Source organism: Alnus glutinosa, chromosome 7 (assembly GCF_958979055.1).
Source record: "Alnus glutinosa chromosome 7, dhAlnGlut1.1, whole genome shotgun sequence".
In the NCBI taxonomy this organism is placed as follows: Eukaryota; Viridiplantae; Streptophyta; class Magnoliopsida; order Fagales; family Betulaceae; genus Alnus; species Alnus glutinosa.
Genome location: NC_084892.1, coordinates 4,221,504 through 4,233,812, shown reverse-complemented (window position 1 = coordinate 4,233,812; position 12,309 = coordinate 4,221,504). Strand labels below are relative to the sequence as shown.

At 35.2% G+C, this 12,309-nt stretch overlaps 1 protein-coding gene across 1 annotated transcript; it reads right to left on the bottom strand.

Moving 5' to 3' along the window:
• Window positions 1-1,131: 1,131 nt before the first annotated feature.
• LOC133873734 (hydroxycinnamoyl-CoA:piscidic acid hydroxycinnamoyltransferase-like) lies at window positions 1,132-2,829 on the bottom strand. The gene has a single exon (XM_062311483.1). The coding sequence runs from the start codon at window positions 2,784-2,786 to the stop codon at window positions 1,437-1,439; it is 1,350 nt and encodes a 449-aa protein (XP_062167467.1). The 5' UTR covers window positions 2,787-2,829; the 3' UTR covers window positions 1,132-1,436.
• Window positions 2,830-12,309: the final 9,480 nt, after the last annotated feature.

The following is a 12,309-nucleotide window of genomic DNA, read 5'->3' as shown; positions in this document are numbered from 1 at the left end:
AAAATTAAAAAAAAAAAAAATGAAGAAAGAGAAGAAGAAAGCCATTTAAAACACGTTATGTTAGTGGGTGTGAAATAAGTGTGATAAATGGGTGTGCAGAGTATCATTACTCTTTTTCAAAATGAGTAATGTTAGATACTACACTCCATCACACTATGCTAACGTGACATTGTCAATTCATTGATTGTTTATTTTATTTTAACAAAAATAAATCTAAAATTAGATTGAGAATGTCATGTTAACGTTGTGTCATAGTGGTGAGATAGTAGTATGTGTATAACATTATATACTCTTTCAAAATCTGTTTTGGCTTCTCAAATATCAGTTTATTCAAATGTTGACACAATTTTCAAAAAAAACCACAAAACTATTTTCTTAAAGAAACAAAACACTTTTCTAACGATAAAACACAAAATACTTCTAAAAAAATATAACTAAGCATATATAGACTTATTTTTAATTGTGACGTTGCTTGTTACATTTAAAAAAAAAAAAAAAAAAAAAATGGGTTGAAGCAATTGTCGCCGATTTGTCTTCCGGCCGGCTTTATGATGTTGGTCATCAAAACCATTTGGCAACTCCCGCGGTGGCTACTAGAACCGTCTCTTGGCCCTTGTGATGGGCATGGCAACAAAATCACAACTGTGGTGGCTACCGCCAAGCAATTAACCACCACTTGTGGACCAACTCTAGCGACATTTTTTCACTTTTTTATTTTCTTTTAGCTTTTCAAAAACACCTAATAGTTTTTGTTTTTCAAAATTTTACCACACAAATATATGAATAACGCATAAAACGTTCTTTTCTTCAAATGTGGCTCCATCAAAACAATTTTCATTTTTTTCAAAAATACTCATTTGAAAAACTAAAACCTAAAACACTTATAAAAAAATTACCAAACCAACCAGACACATTTAGTCATATATAACTCTTAAAAGAAATTTAATTTATTCAACCAATGACAAGAAAAACAAGTCCATATCATATATATCATGCCTATATATATATATATATATATATAGGCTTCAGATCTAAATTTTAATATTACTATAAATATTAATACAAATTAAATAAAGACTTACAATCATTAAGGAATAAGAGTTCTTAATTATTATAAATAAAGCCATTCGATTACTAATGAGCAATAGTTCCTTAAAATACCATAAACCAACCAAAACTCGTAAAAGAAATCATAAACCAGCTTAAACTAACAAAGAAATAAAGCATATACAATTTGGTTGCTGCCTCCATGCACGTTCAAACTTTTCTACTCCCATCCATCCACGTGAATTACTTAGAGGGAGCCTTGATCTCTTCTGCATCAAAAGATGACCTAAATGAAATAAAAAAAAAACAAAAAAAAATTAACATATATATAAGCCAATTAACCACCAAAGATCCATCCTCATGATCACTGCTACTTGGCAGATGGCTTCTTATAGATCATATATATCCTCGTAGAAGAACTCTTTAAAAGAATCCACGCATTGTGTTTGCAAACACAATGCTATGACGAGAGATCCTTCATCTGCAGGATCTCGCATGATAATCATCTTGCCATCAGAATGCAAGATCCCTGGACCCACGTATACAGGCTTTCCCCATCCAAAATCTACACCATAAAATGGCAAACTGATCCAGCTGTCGGTATTAACATTGGGGTTCCCTAAGAAGGGTGCTTCTGTGTATCCCCTGATGTGGAAGTTTTTCCTCAGATGACCCACATCTTTTTGACTAGTTACAAAATCAAGAATGGATTTTATGTACTCATCTGTAACTCCCTCGATTGCTTCCCTCAGTTTCCCAGCAGCAAAACCCAATGGCTTGGACAAGAGGTCAGCATAAAGACATGTCGATGTCACCGCATCGAAGACTGCATTCCCAAAGTATCCTTGAGGGAGAGGTGGTTTGAACCGATTGCGGCCGTCGGCTCCGAGGCGAACTCTTGTTGGTTGACAATTATCGCCAGCACGTGCCTTACATGCACACCTCCAGACGTGGCCAGCGACAGCCTCGAATCTAGAATAGGGTCGTGCCGACAGTACCATGTTTTGATTGGCTTTCTTCTGTAGTTCCTCAACTTGCTCTTTGGTGACTTTCAGTAAGGCAGCACTAGTCTCCTTCTTTTGCTCTGCTTTAGTGTCAGAGCAACCTATTAAGAGTGGTGGTTTTGAAAACGCTATATGATCAAAACGCGGTGCTTCACATGATTGCAACATGGTTCGATCGTGAAATGGCATCTCATCGCACCCCAGATCCTCTCCACGAGCCAACTTAGCCCATGCGTTGGTGAAGTTCATTGCAGCCAGTCCATCAGCCACAATGTGCGATATGGCTGTCCCAACACAAAGGCCACCACAAGGAAATCTTGTTACTTGCACCAGCAACAAGGGCTGCTCCTCAATTGAAGTAGTAGTATAATCAATTCTAGGGAAAAGATGTTTGATTATCCCGTTGGGTGTAAAATCACCAAATTCATCCAGTTTTGCTTCAGAGTAAGCTTCCGACAGTTGCGCTCCCATGGCGTTGCAATGAAGCTCTAGTCGGCCTCCTTCGATCCAGTGTAGCCGGCCAGCTAGTGGGTAGTAGTGAACCAATGCACGGCTTAAGGAATTTTTCATTGTCTCAATTGAAAATGGTATGGTTTTGTTATCGTTGGGTTTGTAAATGATGATGAGAGGTGTATGAGTCCACTGCTTCGCTTGGTCGTACTCCGATAACGATAATAGGCCATTTGGGGTAGCCTCGCTTGGAACGATTAGGGAAGTAGACTTGAAGGTTATCATTTTTGTTCAGACTTCAGTATATGGATTTCTATGCTTTAAACCTGCATGTGTGGTTGTTGTTTCTTATATTCAGCTCTAAAGATAAGGATAGAGTTGCAAGAGGATAAAGAGTACGTACTAGCTAGCAGGGTTCGTGTCAGTAAACTTTTTAGATGGTATTTTCTTTTCTTTTTCCTTTCTATATATATATATATATATATATATATATATATTTGTGGCATAAAGATGAACATAGTTTTAAGTATATATTTTGTATTTGCAATTTGTTTGTTAATGTTTTTCTCAGTAAGCGTTGTTAAGCGAGGAGTACTTGCAAGGTTCAAACTGTTACAGTTTGGTAATTTGTAGGGTTCGACCATTAGTTTTCCCAACTATCATAACGTACCAAATTTAATGTAGAGTACTATCTGTGCCTCTCTAAAATAATGCATAACCCCAGCTGGTCCTTGTGCATGCCTCTCTCAAATAATGCATATAACCCCTGGCCCGTGGTCCTACTGCCTCTCTCAAATAATGCATAACCTCTGGTCCTAGTTGATGGTATGTACGTACCACATCGCACTGATTGCTATTGCCGCATTGATAAGGTAATGGAAATATTCAAATATAAGCAGCTTGAATTTACTTTAGGGAAAAATAGGGAATCAACCATTGTTACGTACATGGCTGCTTATGTTTTTCTTGTATGTTCGGAAGATAAATATATTAATAAGAGTAGTGATACACTTTACAATTTATTTTATTTTATTTTTTTAAAAGTTGATTCTCAAATAATGTGTAACGGCTCAAAGAAAAAACACTAATTACATCTACACTCTCATTCTAAAAAAATTAGTCAATTTAAAACTTTCTTAAAATTTCTTATAAATTTTATGAAGAAAAATGACCTCTGCACAATAATTATGTAATTGTTGTGTAGAGTCTTAAGACATAGAATGGGTTCTATCTAATAGATCCTACCACGTGAGTTTGAAACGAGACTTATCTAATATTTTTAGAATGGTACATAACTATTAGGCAACTCTTATGTGTCAATCACATGTCAATAATAAGAATGACCGAAAGAAGGTGTCCGTACATAATTTATGGGTTGCCTCGCCTAGAGAGAGAGAGAGAGATGAAGAGGGTGGTCAGAGCCTCAGAGGGGGAGGGGAGGTGGTGGGCATTAGTGGGGAGAGGATGAAGGGAGCTGTCAAAGTCCCGTATCTAACTCAGAATCTTTGGACCCTGACATTTAGCCTCGTGATCCGGCTATTACTTGCTGCGCTCCTTCCACGTTGCATTTTCTAGGCCGTCCCTCTCAGTTTGTTACAGTCCCGCCGTAACTGCCGTGGCTGTTTCTTCAGAACCGTAGAGAGGCGCGTAGAAAGAGAGAGAGAGAGAGAGATCACGGAATCTCGGGTACCCCTGCGACACAGAGAGGCATCTGGCATCTCTCTCTCTCTCTCTCTCTCTCTCTCTCTCTCTCGCTACTGCTTGACAGCACCCACGGATGGTTTCTTATCGATTCTTTTCTTCTAGTAATTGATAACACGTCGTATTTCCAACTACTTTTCAGTGTTTTTATATCATATCATAATGACCCCATTTACATTTGTTTGCCATGCAATTTAAGAGCATCCTCATTCAGCTCTTTAAACTTTTTCTAAATTTTGGTAAAATATTTTACTTTTTTTAATTTTAACTATTACTTTTTAAAAAGTTCCTATATAAAACTCTCTAATTATTTTTTTATTTTAAACAGATATTATTTTTTATTGATTTTAAAAACAACCACTTTAACTACCATGAAAAGTTGCTCCAAAGACCAATTTGTCTGAATACCCATTTTTCTGCAGACCCATTTTTTCAGCCGTAAATAAGTCCAAAATCCCAGCGCAAAGATATACCATGTACATGCGAAAATGCTTGAGCCCATCCTTATCCTGAACAGAAATAACTATCTTAACTCTTTCACGAGGAGGCTTTGATGGTTGGTCAGTGACAGCCTTCAGAGAAGACTGCATTGAACTACCAATTAAGTTCTCTTTTTGCAGACTCCTCCACAGCTCGCAACACATCTTCAGCTGATTGTGCAAATGTGACAAGCTCTTGCTTCCTCAACCTATAGGATAAAAATTTGATTGGCAAACATGGTAAGGAAAAAGTGTTAATAAAACCAGAAACAAAGATATGAAGTTCCCATGATTCAACATAAGCATCTAAATGTCAAAATTACTTCATGAGATACAGATGAAAGTAAGGAACAAATCTGCTGCCAAATAAAATCAATTAAAAAAAAAATCAAGTTTGCTGACAACCCTGCCTCTAATGGCTTTTTTTGGCTTTTCCAATGGAGCTAAAAGATTATGTGGATTGATATTGAAGGCTGCACTGCAGATAACGACTGTGCTGAACCAGAGATTTTATTTTTTATTTTTATTTTTTTTGGGTTATCAGTATAAGATAATTGGCAGGCCGCAATGCAATCAAATTGTTACCAAACCATTCTTAAGTCAATACCTTCACCTAGCCTGCACATCCTAATGGCTTAAAATAAGGCCTAGGCAGTCAAGGAACCTAGCAGACTTGCACCCAAAAGGCCAAGCTCTATATCTACCTCAACACTCAACAACAGCACAACATGTTAAATTGTTAATGTTCAATGATACAACATAAAACACACAAAAAGAAAAGGAGAAAAAAAATTATGTTAAGACGAAAAATTTATTTCTCGATTACATCTAAAAAATACTTGCATCTATGAAAAACAATATAAATTAACTTACTGATAAATCAATTAGAGCATGTGACTTTAGCTAATTCTAACTTCATCTGCATCATTTCCAAATTCAAGCACCCCAACCCAATCCTCTGTCAACAAGAAAACAAAGTAGACTTGCACGAATTAATTACAATTAGCTCTTCATAATGTAACACCCACTGAAACCACATGCTGATATTCCTAAATGTTCTCTTCTAAACAAGCCTAAGAAAACTTTTCACCCATTTTACTACAACTGTTACACTTGACTTCCAAAGGAAAAAGTCATCTTTCAGTTAATTAATATCTACATTCCATAATGCTCAGCTAGTTCTGTTGTAATCTTACATCATGCAAAATGCTAAAAGCAACCCACAATGGAGCCACCCAGCCCCTTCTATATCAGAATATATTCATGCATTGTCATAATTGAGTGACCATTATGAGACAAAGGTTTCAAACTTTTCTAAAAGGTGACAAACATCCTATAGAACCTATTACTACCAAAGCTCATAAAAATCCTGGAGTATCAAAATATCTTTATGCATGTAAGCCATTGAATAAAAAGAAAGTTACTTTACAGCATTTACATTTAAGCATTAATTATTCCTTTGAGACATTGTGGCCACACAAAAGTACTAGAATTTCATTGACATTCCAATAAAAAATTCTTACCCAATTTCTTCAAATCAGATGCAAAGTGTTTTGTCATCATTTGTTCTTAAAAGGTATACTTCCATTGTGATGACTAGAATTACATTTCAACCAGCATAGATACTTAATTGACAAATATTCCACAGATGCAATGTTTAAATGTAGCCATTAGAAGATGAGAGAATCATTTCTCCTTAAAAACCTTTGGATAAGGAAAAGAACAATGGAAACGGCGGAATTCAAAAATAATAAAATAAAATGTTTAGCATTCCTTCCTTGTGCAATTATTAACACATATTCATACATTCTGATGAATGCCGAACTCCCTGTTATATGGTACCCCCATACTCCCATAGTATCACATATTCATACAAGTTGGCATGTTGCATAATAATTTGGAGATTCCCTTTCTATTGTGGGTTACACCTTAAAATGGTTCTCAATCAAAACTTACAGATATCTTTTTTTTGATAAGTAAGAGTCTTAATTATTCAACCTTAAATTGATAAAGTGAGCAAATTTAAGCTAAAACTAGAACAACAACATAAACCCAAATCATGGATGAAAAAACTCAATGCAGTAGTTCATCATTTATTCACATCTATGGCAATACAACAAGTATTAAGTTCCAAGTTGCAGACAATCATCATACCTAGATGAAAAAAATTAGATCTTTGGAGCTAAAATCAATACCAATATGAAAAAAACCAAATCTTTGTAAAAAAATTGAGATGGGCAACAAGAAATCGTCACCTAGACGTCTTCAAGTGCAAGAGAGGGAGAGAGAGAGAGAGTCACCCACGTCTTCAAGTGCAAGAGAGGGAGAGGGAGAGGGAGAGATAGTCACCCAGACGTCTATGGACTCTCTCTCTCTAGGTGCTGTATAGCAGAGAGAGCGAGAGAGAAGGAGAGACAGTGGGAGAGAGAGAGAGAGAGAGTAGAACCATGAAGAACTCAGCTTTGAGGAGAGACAGAGTGAGAGAGGGAAATTACCGTGAAGAACTCGTCGTGACAGTGAATCAGTGATGAAGAAATTGGGCCACAGAGAGATGACGCGGAAGACGGAAGGCGCGGAGGAAAAGTGAGGAAGGCGGGAAGTGAGAAGGATATAATATTATACTGAATAGCGCGAGGAAAGTGAGGGTTAAATTTGGTAAGAGATTCTGACAAAAATTAGTTTAAAGAAATTATAAAGAGTTCAATGTATTGTGCTTTTTGAGACTTTTCTTCAAAATTTGGTGAAATGTTTAAAGTGGAGAGGCCAATGAGGATGCTCTAACATGGGGTAATTGTAAAGTAATTAGTTACACGTACCTGTGAAAAGGGGCTTTAGTGAAACGTCAATTAAGAGAGAGAAAGTCTCGAGAGCCTTCTTAGAGAGAGCCCCTCGGTAATATCTAGTCACCGGGGGAGAGGCATTTGCCTCCCCTCCTGGTGTTTTAGTTTACCCCTAGCCTTGATAGGGCTAGGGTGGTTATCTTTTGTTCTCTCCTTCGTTTGTTTTTCCAGGGAGTGTAGTTGTTACTCCCAACCCTTAAGGTTGGGGAGATTTTTGTTCCTCCCGGTCTGATCCGATGGAGGCTGCTTTTCTCCTAGCTTCTAGCTATGGAGCTTGTTTGTTTATTTCTTTGTTGTCTCTTGGTTTTCTTTTCCAGCAGAAAGAGTTTCAAGCTACTGGTTTTGTGGTTTTGGAGCTCATGGTGTGTTTCCGGCGAGGCGTTTCTGGCGGTGCTTAATCTGTTTGTTTTTCCTTGGTGCTAGATCTATGCGTTTTGGCTCGGATTCATGCAACACGCACCTCCTTGTGGTAGTCGCCAGCCTCCTTCGGTCCGATTGTTACACGTCGTGGCCTTGCGGTTCTCCCTTGCTTGGTGCATGGTCAGCACGCTTCAGGAAGCTTTCTCCTTGTTCCTGCGCGTGAGGGTCACGAACCACTTCTCCGGTTTCAGTTGGTGATGATCTGGGCTGCTGGAGTGTATTTGAGTCAAGGAAGGTCCCCGGAGTAGGCGCGTGCTTTGCACGTGCCGGCTCCGGTGTCGACTTGCCGGAACTGGTGGTTGTTGATTCTTCTGCTTTGTATATTCCTTTGTGTCTACTGTTTTTCACAGTGTGCCTACTTTTTTTTTTTTTGAAATGAGTGTGCCTACTTGTAATGCTTAAATGTTTCATGGGATTATTTGTTTGAGACTAGATTAGCCCTCTTTTCTTGTTTAGTTTTGGGCTTATTTGTAAAGAGTGGCTCCAATTAGTGTCCTTGTAATATTTCTATTGTATTTAGGCACCTGCTTCAAGTCAGGCTTGGTTTCTGACTTAAGGTTTAGGGGGGTCTTGTACCTCTATCCTTGTACTTGCCCTTGGGGCTTTCAGTAATATATGGTAGCTCATGCTATCACGTTCAAAAAAAAAAAAAAAAAAAAGTTACACGTACCTTTTTATACTTCAAAAATTATTGAACTCGTTTACCTACCGGTAGGTGATTGATTTTTAGAGAGAAAAAAAAAAAACTAAAAGTATTAATTAATACCTCAAAGCACTTCAAATTATTTTCACTTTTATTTCATATTATAAGCAAAAAGTACATGTTAGAACGGTGATTACACGCCACTCACTTGGAGGAGGATCTACTAGAGAAGAAGAAGGTCCCAGGCTTAACGGCCCAATTTTACATAGTAATTAACTAGGTATTATAGGATATAGCACCTATGAGTATTTTTATAAACTATTCACTCTATATAAGCTATTCATCTTTTTCCAATATAAAATCGGAGTGTCACATGATGTGTCAATCATGAATGAGATCTCTTATTTTGCAAAATGTATCACTATTTCATAAGATAGTGACATATCATTTGAGTACCACTTTTGAAAAAGGAAAAAATTAGGAAGTAAAGCATTTTCTTATTAATAAATAATTCAAAATAAATAAATGTGTATATATATATATATATCACATCAAAAGTTTTTGAAAATAATTCAAATCAATCATTATTACATGGCAATGTCAGTTCGTACGTTCTTGTATTCACTCATGTTGGACAAATTTTGAATCCGTTCAAAGAGTTCCTTCCACTCAGATCGAGTAAGACTTGGATTTCGCTGACGGGTGTGGCATCAAAAAAAATTGTTTACTCCCAAAGAAATTCAAACATTAGATTTGATAGATAAAGAAAGAAGTTCATTTATGCTCGAAATAAAATCTTTAGACTCATAGAGAATAGATTCTTCAGTGTCCAAGTAACTCTCAGAGAATTTAGCCATTGCAGTCACAATGCTTGCTATCTCAGTGATGGTCGCCAGTGGTCGATCCGTCGTGATATTTGGCTTCACTTTCAACGGCCAGTATTCCTACTCGGGGTCGAGCTCGAGAAAACCTGGTTCAAGTAGTACTAAGATTTGGCTCATTTGCAATTTCCTTCGAAAAATGTTACACCTCTTAAAAAATTTATTTCAAATTTGCTCTCCAAATGATGTGTCACAATCCTATAAAATAGTGACATATTCTCAAAATAATAAATTACATAAGAATTTTTAAAAAGTTTAGCATTTCTCATTGCCTTTTAACTAAAGACCAAGTGTGACCGACACTTGGAGGTGGTCGGATCTACCGCTTTTGTAAAGTTTACCATGAGATGACTTGATCAAAAATGGCATTGAAATAAGCACAATGATGGTGACCCAGCGTGACCCACCATCTCTGTTTGCCTTCTTATTGTGCTTTCTTATTTCATCGTCGATGTTTTATCTTATAGTACAATAGCACAAGCAGCAACTTTCTTAAATTTCATTTTCTTCTCTACATTTGAGGAAAACTCATAAAAAAAACACTTGAATCAGATTCCCTTATTGTTCTCTAAACTAAAGAAACACCAAGGGAACCAAAAGTTGTACCCTAGAGAAACAAAAATGGTTCCCTTATCATTATTGTAATATAAAAAACTTTATATTTCCTCTCTCATTCATCTAGTATTTATTTGAAACAATTTTTAAATGATTTCTCTTCTTTCTTTTTTTTTTCTATTTCTTTTAACATTTAATTATAGAATATTTAAATGGTAAAGGGAAATGATAAGGATTAAGAGAAGTTATTGTGGAGTACATTTAAATAGGAAAACAAAAAATGTTTTAGTTCTCTAAAATAAGGAAAAGTTTAAGAGAAGCTATTGCTAGTGCTCTAATAGCATTCACAATAAGCTCTTTAATTTTATTTTTTTAAAAAAAAATTAACTCTAAAAATCGACTTTTGTTGATTTAGCTAGTCACTTAAAATAAAGATATTAAATAATAAACTCTTTAAATGTTTCTTTACTTTAAATAAGTACTATTTTTTATTGATAAAGTAAACTACTTAGAGTATTCACAATGGCCTCTTCATAATTTCTCTAAATTTAACTCTCAAAATCTATTTTAAGGGTTTTAGCTAGTCACTTTTTTAAACCATCAAACAACAAACTCTCTAAATGTTTATCTACTTGAAATAAATACTATTTTTTAATCATTCCCCATAACTCCCATATAATGGAGCATTTTTTATTTATTAGAAAAAGTGAGAACATTGGCATAGTTTGCAAAAAGTATTATTAAAAAAAATTATAACATTGTTTTTATGGCTCTTTAAATCTAAAGAGAAAATTTGACAAATGTTAAGTTTAATATTTGCTAAAAAGTCTATTATTTGGACATTTTGTGGTACGGTTATTGTTAAAAATGTATAGAGAAATTAAATATGAAGACTGAAGAGTCCATTATGAGTACTTTAAAAACATTCAATGCATTAAATTCAAGTCAAGCCAAACCTTTTAAAACATTCGATGCAAAAAATAATATTAAAAAAATTAAACATTCACTTTTTGGCTCTTTAGATTTAAATAAAGATTTTGATAGATGTTAAATTTTATTTTTGATAAAGAATTTGTTAAATGGTAGTTTTTGTGTTTTGGTTAAAAATTTAGAGAAAAATCAAATTTAAAAAGCTCATTATTATTGCTCTAATATTTTATACCTCTTTTTCTTTTGTGCAGCCAGTGTGTCATGAAGATGACCGCTTTGCATTGTTGAAATTTGGAAAGTTTTACCATCAATCAATCTACATGTGATTTACTAAAAATAGGCATAAATTTTTTTTTACGTAATTCGATCTATAACTTAAGTACAGATTAAAGCTCTAAAGACTACATTTTGTTCTTATTCAATTGACAATATTACAATACAAGAAACTCTTATTCATAGAAGAATTGAGATAAATAAATATGATAATCGAATTGTTACTATCAAATTTGATTATAATCAAATCTCATAATACAGGATAATCAAATATACTCTAACAAAGGAAACTTGTGCAGGATTCAGCTTATGTGTAGCAGTAAAAACCACCGCACATCTGCTGTTAAAGAAATCAAGGTTCAGATTTGACCCAACATTTTTTTAGCCAATTGAAATGCAATAATGATCATTTTAAACTCAAAGTATATATAACAACGAACCTATATTATTAACACAACGATGATAGTACGTTCTTGTTGACATGACTCAATATTCTGGTAATGAACGGTTGAGATTGAGAGAATTAATGTAGGGGATTTCAATTGAACAAATTCTCGCTTTGGCAATCAGAGTTTTCGTATACAATTTCCAAGACCATAATGTACATGCATGATAAAATAAAATAAAAAATTGTCAACCAAAATGGTAGAAGGCAGCAAATGCGCTTGATCGAGCATAATTTTAATTTTCAACTATGAGCACTTTCGTCGCATGTCCTTTGGGCTACTGTTAGTAGGTCCTCCGCCGGTCTTCATCCACCCTATTCTCTGATGTTAGTAGGTCCTCCGCCGGTCTTCATCCACCCTATTCTCTGATCAAGCTGCTGTTCAGTGGGCTTTTTTTACTGCTTTTTTTATTTATTTTCCATATAATTTTATTTTTCTTGTGTTTAGAGGCTCTTTTTGTATTTTGCTGCTTGTTTGTTTTGTGGGTTGCTATCTTTCTATTCTTTGGCAATTTGATCTTACCTTGGATATTTTTGTAACCGAATTTTTGTTGTTTCTTCTCTTTTTTACAGTCCCTACATCGAACTACAACAGTCTTATCCGACTTCAACCTCTTTTCAATGGTTATTGTTAGTCTCAA

Coding starts and splice junctions, on each gene's coding strand:
- LOC133873734 (XM_062311483.1), bottom strand. CDS start 2,786: ATGATAACCTTCAAGTCTACTTCCCTAATCGTTCCAAGCGAGGCTACC.